At 43.9% G+C, this 15,382-nt stretch overlaps 1 protein-coding gene across 1 annotated transcript in view; it reads left to right on the plus strand.

The window, feature by feature from the left end:
• LOC115331155 (hemicentin-2) overlaps positions 1–15,382 on the plus strand; it is a 130,154-nt gene that overhangs the window by 73,003 nt on the left and 41,769 nt on the right. Inside the window, exon 5 of the mRNA XM_042287244.1 lies at positions 14,816–14,913. Within this exon, the coding sequence (XP_042143178.1) occupies positions 14,816–14,913 (98 nt within the window). The remainder of the gene's footprint in view (positions 1–14,815; positions 14,914–15,382) is intronic.

The following is a 15,382-nucleotide window of genomic DNA, read 5'->3' on the forward strand; positions in this document are numbered from 1 at the left end:
TGACAGTAACATGTCACAGCACTTAATATACCAAAAATAGGTGGCATATTGAAATCACTTGGAAAATTGGTTTGGGCGGCGGAACTCAATGGTAACCGGTTTTGACCATGAAAGGGCTGTCAAGAGAATACCACTCGTCGTGGGAAGTGGAGACTTTACGTGTAGGAATAAACTGGTGGACTGTACTTCCAATTGAAACAACTTTACGAAAGGTGGTTGCAAAGCCGAGAAAACAAAGCTGTCGGCCAACACACAGTTTGGCCGTCAAGGGCTTTTGCGGTCAGCTGTTGTGTAATAACCTGTTGTGCGAGGTGCTGATTTTCGGCGCACAGGTACTTTGACATGACCGTAACTTGACACAACACTAATTATACCAAAAAGAGTTGGCATAGCGAGACTAGGTGGAAATTTAGTTTGGGCGGCGTAACTAAATGGGAACTGGTTTTGACCGTCAAAGGCTGTCAAGACAATAACACTCATCGTGGTACGTGCACACTTTACAGGTAGAAAGGGACCAGTGGACGGTACTTCCAGTTCGAACCACTTTGCGATAAGTGGTTCTAAACCCGAAAACAAAAAGTTGTCTACAGAACTCGGGGTGTCAGCGCTTCCACATCCAAAAGGAGGCTGATCAACAAAGAAAGCACACCATATAAACTTCCATACTCAAACGTCGATTCTCAAGTGATTCCGAGTTTCATTGTTGTTTTCTTTAGATTCATATTTGTCACTTTTTTTAACCGTTCGAATCTTTCTCCATGAAGTACAGATTGCGTGCCATACTTGTCCGAAGATATCATCGACACGTACGATAGGGACGGAACTTCTTTCCTCCAACGAAACTGGCACTGCACACCTGCGAGTGTGGGATGGCATTTCAGTTCGTCCCATCGGCGCGGCGTTACTGGTACGAAAACAAATGCAGAGCGCAAAGCGGCAGTGTAGAATATGTCAGCCGTGCCGACACAGTGGCAGACATGATCGGGAGACCAAATTTCTCGCGCCATACGGCACGGGCCTACAGTTATCGCTGTACCACAAAACATCGGTGAGGTCAAAAACTGTGAAACTTTGTCCCCACGAGGTACGACGCATAACTATTAAAGCACTTAATGACGCAGCACAGGCAGCACTTCATGCTGTGAACCCAGCGCTGCCGCACCGCTCCGACTTCAATGCGTACGCGGTGTGGTTTCGGTTTCGTTTTCGCTGGGGTTCTCACTGCCTACCTTCGGTACCGGCCGCGCGGCGGCGCGCCAGTCGCGTCGCACGGAGTGTATAACTGATAATGATCTTTTTTATGATAAACTGCAAATCTGTATCCGCGATTAATAATGCATGTTTTATTGTTGTTCCGTTTATCTATTGTATGAATATCTATTGTTATTACCTAATGTTTCCTGTATCTACCTACTCCCCCCCCCCCCCCCCCCCCCCCCCAAAACTGGATAATGCTTACGGCGCTGCAGGTATTCATGTAAATGAATAAATAAATAAAAAACTCCAGCAAAAACCCACAAACAAAGAAAAGTTTAAATTTTTTTAGAGTTTGTGCTAGCGGAGGACCGGAGGACTTCAGAATAGGAGACTCTTTTCGCATGAAACCGAGCCCGGGTTTCGGTTTTATTTTAATACCATCCTTTCCATTTTAATAATGATCCACGTCGCCAAACACAACAGCGCATGTATGTTTCTGCCCACTGGTCTGCCCAAACAGAACAGTTCAAGCAGATTCGATATGTCTCGCGTGATCATAACAAATTGGCCACGAAACTACTCGTTTCCACCTCAAGATAAAGAAAATTTTGCGCATCATTCCTACGCCGCGCGAAGCATTTCTTATAAGATTTGGCTGTTTGAGGAAGGCGCGATGTTTTTGGCATTTGCAACCTGTACGGATTGATAAGATATCAACTATCTAATCTACAATGCACCTACATATATCTTACTTCTCTAATTAAAGAGGAAAATTAGTAATGCTCCGCGAAGAGCCGGACTTTTTTTTTTTTTTTTTTTTTTTTACTGCGGTTCTTAAAGTGAAGACGAGTTGTCTTACCTTATCGCCTGGGTTCTCTTATCTATAAATAGCCTTTTGACGTCCGCGTCTGCACCTGCATCCAGTGGCTTTAGTATCCACGTGGATATCATTCACGGGATCGCCGCGATAGGTCGACGTTGTCACAATCACGAGATTGTGCCACTTGGTTCAGTTCAGGGATAAGCAGTATTTCAAATACAAGTATTTGAAATACGCATTTCAGATACTTTGTGTATTTTGCATTTGTATTTAATTACAAATTGGGTAATGTATTTGACGTGTGTATTTAAATACTAAAAGGTGGGTATTTCAAATACAATTGTAATTAAATACAATTTTGTGGGCAAAAATGCATCCCTCAAATTTATGGTCACGACTCATTTTGCTCATCCTAAGACGTGTCCACAGCAGGAAGAAAACTACGTTCTGCACCGAATGCAGTGTCTCTCAATCAAGCACAAACGTTTAGTGACTTTGTGATTAGGGTGCTAGTCCACGGCAAAAATAGTGACGAAATCGACGTTCACCAGCAGACTTGCTGAATAAGTGCCTGTGACAACTTGTGATGCTTTCCAGCCTGATTTCCATTCATAAGTGCCTGGAACATTCTAAACGCGCGAGTCGTCCAGATTTTCGTAACTGGTGCGAGTTCCAACAATAAAAAATTCTCTGGCTAGTGCTGAGCGTCTTGGTCGTCTCGGTTCTTTGTTGGTCTATACCTAAATGTAATCGACAAAAAAAGCTGCTTGAAGCTCTGTACTTTTTTCACCTATTACTTCCAAGCTGGTTACATTTTTTTGTGATTATATTTCTATTACATTACTAGAGCCTCGCACACTAACTCCCGAGTGTGCGATGCAAAATTAAAATGATATACCCAGAAACCCGTTGCAGGTGCCCCGAAGTCGCTGACGCAAATTTTGAGGAATGTATTTGGAAAAGTATTTGGAGGAGACCAAATACATTTGGTTGTATTTGTACCTTGTATTTAAATGCTTTTTTGGAAATGTAATTAGATTTGTAATTAAATACATTTTTGACCAAGTATTTTGTATTTGTATTTCGATACATATTTGCATGTATTTTGCCCATCCCTGGTTCAGTTGTACCAATCTTCGTATTACGTCCCCCTTATGCCAGAAAGGGCATTTAGGGTTAAAATAAATAAATAAAAAATAAATATCTCCTCTCGTCGTCTGAAACACGCCGCTCGCTTTTTGCGGGGTCGAGCGGCACAATCGTGCTACACGCTTCGACGGCTTTGTCCCGATCACGATATCTCTACACGCCGTCGAAAACGCACTGCTTACTTTTCCACCCGCACGATCGAGCGCTGGTGGCACGATCCTTCGAACCCTCCTTCAACTACGTCCGACAGGAAGTAGCGTAGTTTTGCTTTGGCCATGAACTTCATGGTTTCGAGTGTCACAGTAGTCGGTGACCTACTTATAAAGAGATGATTTAAAAGCCCTTTTTTTTTTTTTGTAAGGGTTTACAAAAATGGGAATACCCAGTTCGTCATTTGAAAAAATGAAAGATTTTAACAATTCCCTGTAATGCCGAATTAGAGTGCAACTCTTGACGAGGAAGAGAGGAGTGTACAGAGGAGGAGGAGGGGCAAACCCTCCTCTTCGTACACTCCTCTCCTTCTCCCCATGTCATTTAGCGGGAAATTTTCCGTAAATATCCCGCTCTTTATGAGGGGAAGGGGGTACGGAGAGGAGGTTATTCCCCGCCTCCTTCTCCGTACCCTCCCCTCCCACTCCTCTTCTCCTCCTCCTCCTCCTCCCCTGAGATATTTCCATTTTGCTTTACAGTCTTAAAAAGATATATATATTCGACGGGTTTTTAAGTTTCGGTTCGCAATCGGAGCGCAGCTCGGTCCCGACGGCACCGCGCCCCGTGGAGAAATAGTGCAACCAACCTCTGCTGCGCTGTCCTAGCGCAACGCAGCAGAGGCTGGTTGCACTATTTCTCCACGGGGCGCGGTGCCGTCGGTGCCGAGATACGCTCCGATCGGCGATTGCAAACAGAAACTTAAAAACCCGCCGAATTTGTGCATATTTTCAGAAAGCCGTAAAATGCTGCGCGTGCCTTCTATCGTTCTCCAATTTGTTGATTTAGTGTGTTTCGATGATGCTGAGCCATTTTCTAATTGAAACCATGCCCTTAAACGCATTATTAAAACGTTAATTACGCAAAAATAATTAACAATCTAATTATCTCAGACTTTAATAATTTTCTTAAAGAGGCTCCTGGCCCGAACCAAAAACGACACAAGCCTTTTTTTTTGCGACGAGTAGTTTTTGCAATATCGATTTGTCCACCTTTCGTGAAACACCCCGTCTATATATATATATATATATATATATATATATATATATATATATATATATATATATATATATATACGTCACGCGTTGCATTATGGGAAAAGTCTCATAATGCAACGCGCGATTACGCCGACGGCGACGGCGCTCAAGCCGGATACGGGCGCCTCTGAGCTGCGCTCTAAAATACACGTTGATGGTAAGTTACCTGTAGACTAAATACAACGCACGTACGCGAACAGTGTAATGTTTAAAGAGTGGGGCGTCTGAATTCAGCCAGCGCAGTACGGCCATACAAATATTGAGGCCGCCGGGCTTTAGATACGCGAGCGCCGAAGTGTTTTCAAAGGCAGAAAGCCGGCGCTCGGGGCGGAACGTCTACACCTGGGGTTTCAAACACGCGGCTCACGGGCCGCATGCAGCCCGCGACGCGCTGGGACGCGTCCCGCAGGCAACCGGCTATGGCATGCGTCATCGTGATCTCATCTTGCCGATTCACTTTCGCTCGAAAAGTAGCTCTGCTCTTTAACGTATTCACATAGTTTTTACTTGTCTGCGTTCATTTACCATTTGTTTCGCTATTTTTTTTTTCCTTTCCAGCTGTATAATTCGGCTACTAGGCTTCAAGCGCAAGATCTTTTTGGGCACCTCGGCTGCGCGAACTTTCAATCAGATGGAGCAGCTGCCAAAGATAAAACTGCAAACTAAAGATTATTGCCTTACAAAAATAAAAAAAATATCATTATTAAACGACAAGCATTTGTTCAGGTGAATTGAGCAATGGAACGGCAGCGTACTTGCTCTTTTGTTGTATTAAAAACGCCAGCACATTAGCGGGGCGGTGTCATTTTAATTCTAGTTATCACATCAACTCAGGGTCAAATGTAGTCATTTATGCAAATCAAATAGAAAGATGTCTCTGGCAAAATTGAGTTTACTAAAAGCATAGAGCACAAGGTCTATTCTCTTTTAAATCTTTTGACCCCCCCCCCCCCCCCCCCCCCGTCTAACGTTGGCTCTCGGCCTCTCCAGTGTGGGCTACCTGGCCCCCACGCTCAAGTGAGTTTGAGACTAGTGGTCTACACGATTCTTAGCCTGTCTGTCACTGACTGCATGCTACATTCCCTTCGCCCCTGAGCTGACTGTGCAGTGCAACGAGTTACGCGGTTGCCCCACCAATCAACCACCTCCCTTCCATCACTTGACCAAATACTTTCTTCTGTGCGAGGGTATGGGCCTGTGCGTGATCACGTGGCGAATGAAAAACGTGCGACTGGTCCAACGAGTAAGTCCCTTCTAACGAACTGTCAAGTTCGGGATGAACCGAATGAAGGCTATAGGCAACCGCTGGAAGAAATTGATCGGATGTACTTGTCGGGCCAACCACGACATTATTTTTTTTTTTCCTCGCCCCAGCTTGATTTTTTTTTAAGGATGCTAGTGGTTATGGGAAGTCGCGTGTAGACGAAGAAACTGGGACTGACGACTAATGATGATGTTTCTTTTAACGCTTTGTGTCTTGTAGCTGTGTGAGCTTGCATGCAAGCATTCGTGTATGTTCAACGCTTCTGGATCGCCTCAAATCCATTCGCAGATTTTGCCACTTTTGCCCCTGCGTCGACGGACCATGGAAGAATAAACGAAAGAAATGGGTCACAAAATATTTGAATTAGGTATAAAAGACCGCGAACATAACTGACCTGGAGTAAACAGACTCGCCGAGACCGGGTGCTGATAGGACCGAGTGGTTATCTGGTGGAGGGACGACAAGGACGACTAGGACCAGGCGCACGGCAGAACTCCAGACTAGCATGGACGTTGGCTTGAGCTACAAAAGGTACCCCAGACAAAAAGAAGCGGAGAAACAGCCTTGAACAATAAATAAATAAAAAAATAGACGCACTTTCTTTAAGAATGTTATTAAAAAAAAAGCGTAGCCATCGTATATTCGCATGTAAATGAGAAAACACTAAAAAAAAAAGCAAGATGTCGCTCTCTGTATCCCACAAAATATACACATAAAAAGAAAAAACCCATTCGCCTCTTCGACCAACCAATCATAAGTGATGAATCCCAGAGTCCAGCCCGAGTAGGGAGTTGGTGAGACACACCGAAAAACAACTTCCTTTCCCCTGCAGGTCGGCTTGGAGTGACACTTGATACCGTTTCCTTTGACAAACTCAATATACTGCCCTCTTATATTTTGGTGTCCTCGTGTATCCTCCTCTCCGTCGAGATGTTTCTGGAGTGTCTTGCTTCTGTGAGTATTCCCGTTTGGTTGTTCATCCTCTGTTGGGCGGCGACGGGGCGTCTGTCCGGGCCGTGAGGACGCCCCGATAACGATCTTCACAAGGAGACTTCCGCAGCATCTAGAGCGAACGGGCCGGCGCCTGTTCGCTGTAGTCGGCCTTGGGAACGGGGCTACCGGGTCGCGGTAATTAACCATTCGTACGGACGGTTCAGAAAAAAAAGACCGGCCATGAGTGGTGGTGGTCACACTATGAAGCGGCTGGGAGGGGGGGGGGGGGGGGGGGGAGAAGAGAGTCGGGCGTTTCGCTTTTTTGAAAATGCAGTTCCGCTAAACCAAATTCACACTAAGTCGTCAACACAACCGACTGGCGGACCCCCAACACAGTCTCACCACCCCGCACACAGGAAGGGGGGCGTCAGACACCGTCCAGTCACTGCCGGCTTTGGCTTTTCCTTCACACGTGGCATCCCGCGCACATGATTGAGAGCTCGCCGCCTGCTCCCCCCTTTTATTATGTCATAGCTGGCTGATATGGGTCAAGAAAATAAAGAATATTAGGAACTTTTTTTCCATGGAGGACATTTATTACGGCAGTCAATCTAGTGGGAAGAAGAAAACTATTCTGAAGGGCAACTCTTGTCCCAGTCTTCATAAGCAACCTCGGGCTTTAAGAATCCAGCTTGTCAAAGGATCCGACCTCAACTGATCTCTAACATATACGCCGATTTTTAAACAACGATGGATGTTTCCGGGTAAAACTAAATTTGATCAGGTGAGTGCAAGCCCCATTCAGAAATAGCGGACAACACGCCAAAACTTATTTTTATTGAACTCTGGAATAGAGCAAACACACAACGCATTATATATCGAAAGCTAAGCTGTATTTTTAAATTTAGAACTTTTAAGTTATTGAGAGTGCATCTCTTAGTTTTTTCAAGCTGTGGTTTCTACGCTCGTACACTGATTTTGGAGCTGCCTGCCTTTTTCACTTTTCGTATTTTTGAATTTCGAACAGAGCGACTGCTTACAAGGGAAACTAAAAAATCATTGAGAGTACGCGTAAAGTAGGTCGATCGGTCGTTGAACTGTACCTTATTTTCTTCGAAGTCTTGAGACACTGCGGATGTACTTTCCTTTGGCTTTAGTGATTTGGGCGAAGCCTGTCTCTTTGTGTTTTGATAGCATTTTCACTGGCATTCTAGAGTATTTTTGCAGTTCTTGTTAGTGTATATCCGTATCGCAAAATGTGATAAACGAAAAAAAAAAAAAAGGATTAATGGTTTTCTCGTTTGAGGCAAGCCGCTGGTTCCGAAACGTTCGTACCTGGTTCACGATTTGCGAGAGTTTTGCATCCGGGCATGCGTCTCTGTAATCGAGAGCCGTCATATTCTTGAACGGCGGGATTTTTTCTTGGATTTTTTACACAGGCGACTGCAAAGAAATTCGTTTAAAATAAACCTATAAGTAGGTTGTAAAAATGCCGCGGGTCATATTATGTTAGAATGCGTGGCTGTTAAACATAGATATAAAAATGCAGGGCTCATTCTTGGACGTTATACTATATTTTCGTAAACTATAAAATTTTTCTTTTTCTTTTTTTGGACTGAGACCCAGTAATGAAGAAGGGGGCGACACACAGAGGTATCGAGGCCCGACTGCGTGTCGTTCCCTTATCTTTTCCTCATTCTAAAATATTGAAAGTTCCCCAACGTGCCTTTAGAAAGTTCCCCAACGTGCCTTTATCTTCTTTGTAATTCTTATTATGAGAAAGTTCTGAGGACAACTGAATGTGCCAAGCCATTCTTCGACAAGGAGGATAGGCTCGAGTACTTCCTTGCTTTTCCCGCGTCTGTGTTGAGCTTCTCCGGCCCTTCGATACTGACAAGGGGGGGGGGGGGGGGGGGGGGGGGGCGCTTGCACATGGTGTCCACCCCTCTTCAAACACAAGGGGACCGGACCAGTGGCGTAGCCAGGAATGTCTTTTCGGGGGGGGGGGGGGGGGGGCTGAGGTGGCTGAGGTGTCCATGACTTGGGATGTGGAGAGAGGGAAGGGGGGTCAAAATGCATTTGTATACTACTTATAGGGTAGGCTGCTGAAGCTCGACCCAAATGAAGCCTGCAACGTTAAAAAAAAACAAAAAAAAACAATGCAGCTTCAGCCGTTCCATTTTAACAACGCCTCCCTAATCTTTGCGTGAGCGTCCGTAGCGCCGAGTCAACACCACCTAGATGGAAAGCCGGAGCGCTTCCCTCTCTCCCTTCAAGGAGCGTCGGCATAAGTAGGCTGAACTGGTAGTGCGCTTCTCCGCAAGGCTCCCCTTGACAGTTGGCTTCTTTGCAATGCACGTTCTCTTTTACTTTTTCTTTCCCTCTACCACTGATCTCTATGACAATTGCTGGATCGCGTTTGCCCGCTCCGCGAATGCGGTCACTGGCGGCCATCTTTAGGTAGAGTTATATCACCTCTAGCCAATGTAAGCTGCTGCAGCCGCTATCATCCATCCATGGCAGATAGCGTTTTGGCAGGTGGGTTGGCAGGCTGCGATCAAAATAGCGTGGGTGATATTGCGTGCTTGATTAAAATTATTTGACGAAACATGTTTTTGAAACCCGGCGTGAACAGCAGTTCGGTTTTTGAGGACCTGGTAAAAGTTTCACGAAATCGCAGCACCGGAAGAAAAGCAGCACAGCACGTATCGAAAGTCGCATCGAAAGAAGCATCGAAAGCAGACGACGGTACGGAGTCTGCTTTTGATGCGAGCTGCGCTGCTTTCCCCCGGTGCTGCGCTTTCGTAGAACTTTTGTCGGGTCCTCAAAGATGAGGCTACCGTTCACGCCGGGTTTCAAGAATCTGCTTCGTCGAACAACTCCAATCAAGCACGAAATGTCACCCACGGTACAGTGTACTAGATCTATGGCTATTTTTATGGCAGCCTGCCGCCATTGCGCTGTCCGCCATATTACTATGATGGCTAGAGATGATATAACTCTACCCAAAGATGGCCGCCAGTGACCGCATTCCGCTCCATAGGAGGAGCTGGTCAAACGCGATCCAGCAAATAGACATAGAGATCAGTGCCCTCTACGCTTGACGCCCCGTCAAGCGTAGAGGGAAAGGAAAAAAAAAAAAAACGCCACGGCGTCGCGTTTTTTTTTTTTTTTCTTTTTTCTCTTCAACGGTCGTTTGTCGCGTTCCTTTCTTCGACGGCTTTTTTTACTTACTCCTGCGGGTTGGGTCACGTGACAATAAGGCTGGAGGAATCAACTAAAACAACTCTGAAAGCGAGTAGGTTTTTGGACGCCGAGGGTCAGAGGTTCAACTCTCGAGTGCGATCGAGCACATTTTGGAATGTGCTCTCGCGGCCTCGTGTGTGGACGTGAAAGCTGGCTTTCGGTTGTTGTCGGTGCGTGGTGGGTGCTGTCATTCGGTACAGATGTTGTTTATCCGCGCTTTGACGGAAAACTGGATGTGAAAGTGTCCATATTTGAGTTTCTGCAAGGATGACTACGAAAGCGTGGACTATAGAGTGAAGCGACGGGAAGATCTCGCTCCTTGACGGCATGGCAGGGTGAGAACTTTTTAATTTTTATGATCGTGGTTTCGTTTTTTTGTTTTTACTTTTCGCTGAATGCATTCTTGGGAGTGATTTGGTTGTGGCCTGGAAGCAACATATTCAAATGCTGGCGCTACTTGCAGGTGCAGAATTAAATAAAAATGACTTGATTTATGAGTTCAGGTTGGAATGTTTTCGCAAGTGATAGGTTATCGCGGTTGCAACCAGCACATCAATTAAGAAACAACAACAACAGAAGTACATTGTGTCGTTTCTGCGTAACCTCATCGGAGCGCAGAAATGATCCGCTACAGCTAACTAGTAAGACCTATATTTCAGCGGGTCTCTGTGCTGTAGTTTGCAGTGCACGCAAGCCGGAATATGGTTCATTGATCAGTTTACTTATCCATACACCAGAGCCATATACTAACGATTTAGCTGGAGCCGCTTCAGGCTCCCCAAAGAATCTCACCACACACCAGGAAGCTCTATTAATTATTATTTTCTCTACCTGGTTCTATGTGCTCGTGCAATAAGCATTGTTATTATTATTACTATTATAGCGCATTCGGCACATCAAATTCAAGAATAATTTTGATGTTTGTGATCCAAAATACCAGATCGAAACACTGCCAGTGTTTTCTGTCAAATACGGAACCACTTCAGCTTAAAGAAGAGCATTCTTTCTTGTTTTTTCTTTTTATAACCATTTTTAATTGCATTACCTTTCTTTAGATTAATACGATTTCCTCCTTTTTCGTTCTATTTCCTGCAGAAGCGGTCACACATCCCAGATACTGCTTTGACGAACTCTGGCTACTGTACGGCCTCCATGGGACAAGCTGAAAACTGACACCTTAGAAGAGTACTTCGGAATGTATAGGCAACTGGCTTGCTTCTAATATCACGTGTCTACAAGGCACATTTGCGAAGATGAAAACAGAATACTGCTGTGGAGCACAATGTCAACAGTCACTACAGCTAGCAATGGAAACTAGAAAGATCTTCCCAAGCGAGCGGATACTTGACGCCCTACCTGCAACGTGGTATACCTGCAATGTGGCCCTGGGCTGTAAAAAAATATAAGGCACAGCCTCCCGGCCTTGGGCTGTGTGGCCAGCTGTGCAGTCTACACCACCTTGAAAAACCTAAGGGGCGAAAAATGCAAGGCCACATCGACAGCACGAAACAAGTTGGCTACAGTTTGCTTGCACAGGAAGACAGAGCTGGTGTAAATGCTGTAGCGAAATGAATGTTTGCATTAACGCCAAGAATGCCAAACAGAAGAAATGAAAAGCTGAAACTCGATCAAAGACACTCGCTGCCAACCGTCACGGATGTCAAGAAGCGAACTCGGACCAAGGAAGAGTATGTCTGACGCCTGTGATGATGAACCCATCGTGAGTTCGAGCTGAAGCATGTGTTGGACTGCAGTGAAAACTTTCAACTGAGAAACCTTTGTTGCAAGATACACTAAGAGGTCAAGGCTAAACAAATTAGTTTGTGTCCGGCCAGCAACATGCTTGCGCTTCATCCTCATGCAAAGGCAACTGCTTTCTGAAGTTGGTCGATCTGCGTGTGTGTGTGTGTGTGCAGATAATCGGTGTCCTTGTAGCAGTCTGTTGGGTATCTTGTGGTGCTAAAACGTAAATGCCAACATGCTGCACAGATATTGTGTGTCTCGGTGTCACATAATCTACAGCATCTAAGATGCATGTGTATAAATGTTTTTGAAGACGGATATTTTCAGAACTTATGGATACCAGGAGGCTCGTTTCGCAGTGTTCAAAGGTGACCCATTTCTTCTTTATGACTCTTCTGCATTGTAAATGCAAGCAACTTTGAATATGAAGCTCCCATGCCCACTTCTGTTTGTGTACAAAACTTGTTTTTAGCTGCCCTAAATGTGTCGTTTCACAGACTCGGTACTGTCGAAGTACATCTGCATATGGGGCAACGCTCGGGTATTGCGGCACTTTTTTTTTGCAAATATAAAGTTTTCACATTATGACATTGCCAAGAAATAGGTCACAGGTGTTTTTTGATGTAGTAACCAGATAGGTTGCTTGCTGCAAAACAAGTACTATATTTGAACAGGCAGAGTGCTTTGAATTGCTGAACCTATGCAGGTTGATCACAGGTCTAAGAAAAGCTTGCCAAAATATGTGGAATACATTTTTCAAAATATGTGCAATACATTTTTCAAACCAGCACATCACAATTTTAGAATGTTCTTACTTTTATACTTGTCTGGCAATTTGGGTCCCGTTGCTGTTGCATCAGATGTACCTAAGGGTAGTGTACTCGGGCCTCTATTGTTTCTAATATATATCAATGACCTACCATTATCAATTAAATCGACAATTAGACTGTTTGCTAATGCATGAGTTATTTACCGGAAAATTAATACGCCTATATTAATCACAATACGATTTAGATACAATATCATCATGGTGTTCCCTATGGCAAATGAACATTAACACATATAAATGCAAAGAATTGTCCATAATTAAGTCCTCCACTAAAACACTAACCCAGTACTCGTTACTTTCCAAACCACTAGAAGACTCGCTGTCGTACAAGTATTTGGGCGCGTATTTCACAGACTCATTATCATGGATTGAGCAAATAACAAATAGCGCACTAAAAACACTTAATTTGTGAAAAAGCCATTTGTACGAGAAAATTCTTGTGTTCAATAAACGCATGAATCATGCAAGATATATGATAACCATATAAGAACTATATAACATATATAAGAAACTTCTTACAAATTTCTTATATTATTCTAATCTACTTCTTATAGGGCTCTTATATGTTCTTATATATCTTGTACGATTCAAACGTGTTTATTGGACACAGAAGTTTCTCATACAAATGAGATTTTTAGTAGGGATCTAGCTCTTATTAAAGCAAAACTACTCGCATACAAAACATTTATCCTCCCACCATTAGGATATGCGAGCATAATTTGGAATCCACACCTAAGTTACCTATAATCTAGAGGCTCGAATCTTCAGAAGACAGATTTATATGTAGTGATTATTCATTCGAAACTAGTGTCTCCGCTTTAAAAGCTAGCATAAATCTTCCTAATCTAGAAAGAAGACGAAAAATGGTCTGATTGTGTGTTTTTTTTTTTCCAAGATGTATATTACTCAGATTCCAATTTTCAATCTACTTAGTGCTGGGCTGCCAATTTCATATCATCCATATTAGATAATTCCTTCAAGATTGAACCATTTCAGTGCCATAATTACACTTTCCTTTTTTCTTCCTTAGTACTTTGCAACACTGACTAGAGCAAACTACCTGACCATATTGTAACTGAGAGATATCCCATTTCATTGAAAAAGTGCATCAATTTGTGTAACTGAACTTTGATTTGTAAAACTGCATCATAACAATAACATGCTAATAAGCGGTTTTGTGTGTGTGTGACATTTTCTTTTTGTTGGTGTCTCTTATATGTTCAATTACTATTTTGTCTTTTATTTTTTTTAATTCCCCCTGATGTAATGCGTCTTTGGATGCCTTTGAGGTGAATGAAATTAAATGAAATGAATGCCTCTGCATCATTTATCCAATTGTTACTTCAGTTCGTTTTATCTGGTCCTACAACTTCGATTATTGTCATCTCATAGGGATTCTTTTTTATTACACAAGTCCCATGTCGTTCAGAGATAATTACACCACCAAGTTTATCGCTTAAAAAAAATAACACATCTGTCTCAAGATATCACTTTCTTGTATTTCACTACAATAATTGTAGGTTATAAGAATTTTCCTGCGTTCTAAAATTGGTTCTTTATATCACTCGGCGTTCACAGCTCTCACGTTAGCTCATAAAAAATAAATTGTGCGAAAACCCGCGTTTCTACAACGTAAAAGCTACGCGCGAAGCCTTCAGCTCAGCTCTATAGCGCGGCGCTCGTCAGCCTGCTGCCGTGACGTCACCGGAGGCGTGTGCTGGCCTTCTCCTCTAGGTGGTGTTGGCCGAGTTCACCCAACTTCACCCTGCTTCGTCATTGAGAGAGGGGGGGAGGGGAGAATCCTTCTCGAAATAAAATCCTGGCTACGCCACTGGCCACGGAAGCCAAAGAGAACGAGATGCGGTGCCTTTTCTAGGCGCCGTAAGGTCCAGAAACATACACCGATCTATCTTACGTCCGGTTTTCGACATAACTTTTTCGATTTTCTGCCGAGAAAAACTTAAAACACCCGCTGCTCAAATAAACATAAAAAAAAAAAAAAAATCTGGTCAACCGGAAGTTATTTCAGCCACAGGAAGTTGCGCCATTACTTGTTTATGTTTATCAGTGATGTTTATTTATTTTGGAATACCTTGTGGAATACCAACTAGATATATATGGGAGATTCTTTTCGCATGAAACCGAACCTGGGTTTCAGTTTCATTTTTATACCATCCTATATTTATATATTTGATATGTTTTCGGCGTTTTGTACGGAAATATTGTTGGGGGACTGGCAGTCCGAAAGAGGAAAGAGTCCAATCCAATCCGATCCAGGGGCCCAAGATTTTTTTGTGTCGGAGTTTTGATCAGGTTTTGATTTTGGTGGAAGCGGTGAGATGACGGAAGTCATTTGTGGGCGAGTCTGATTTCGTTACATCTCCATGCAGACGCACCCGTGTGTGAACGGGAAGACAACGCTCTGTTCCTGGCAGCACTGGATCAAGAAGTAGATCTGCCATGCAACATGCTGGCCGAACCGCCACAGGTAAGAGGTCACGCAGTAATGTTTGGAGGTGGGCTAGGTCATGTTTGCCAAAAGACATTATGCGTACGCCAATAATTGTTTGAATCGAACAGCGCTGTATCATTCATAGCCTTAACAGTGCAAAGGGGGTGGCACTCAGTTGATCGAACGACGTTTTAGCGAACGCGAAGTTTTCATCGAAGGGCACTTTAGCGGATGGTCGACCGCCGCGAAGGAGCGTTTACGGGCGGACCAGTTGGTCTATGTTCGACAAATGTTTCGTTTCTTCTAAAAAGAAACGGTAGTGACAGAAGTGACGATATCGCGTCTGATTGGCTAGAGGTTCAAATGGCGAAAGAGGGAACTTTCGTCATTTGAGCCTCTAACCAATCAGACGCGATATCGTTAATTACGTTTTCTTTTAGGAGAAACGAAACATTTGTCGAACATAGCCCCCCAGGGCGGTTAGCATCCACTAAAACATACTGTA

The sequence above is a fragment of the Ixodes scapularis genome, unplaced genomic scaffold (genome assembly GCF_016920785.2).
Source record: "Ixodes scapularis isolate PalLabHiFi unplaced genomic scaffold, ASM1692078v2 PGA_scaffold9__187_contigs__length_104089568, whole genome shotgun sequence".
In the NCBI taxonomy this organism is placed as follows: domain Eukaryota; kingdom Metazoa; phylum Arthropoda; class Arachnida; order Ixodida; family Ixodidae; genus Ixodes; species Ixodes scapularis.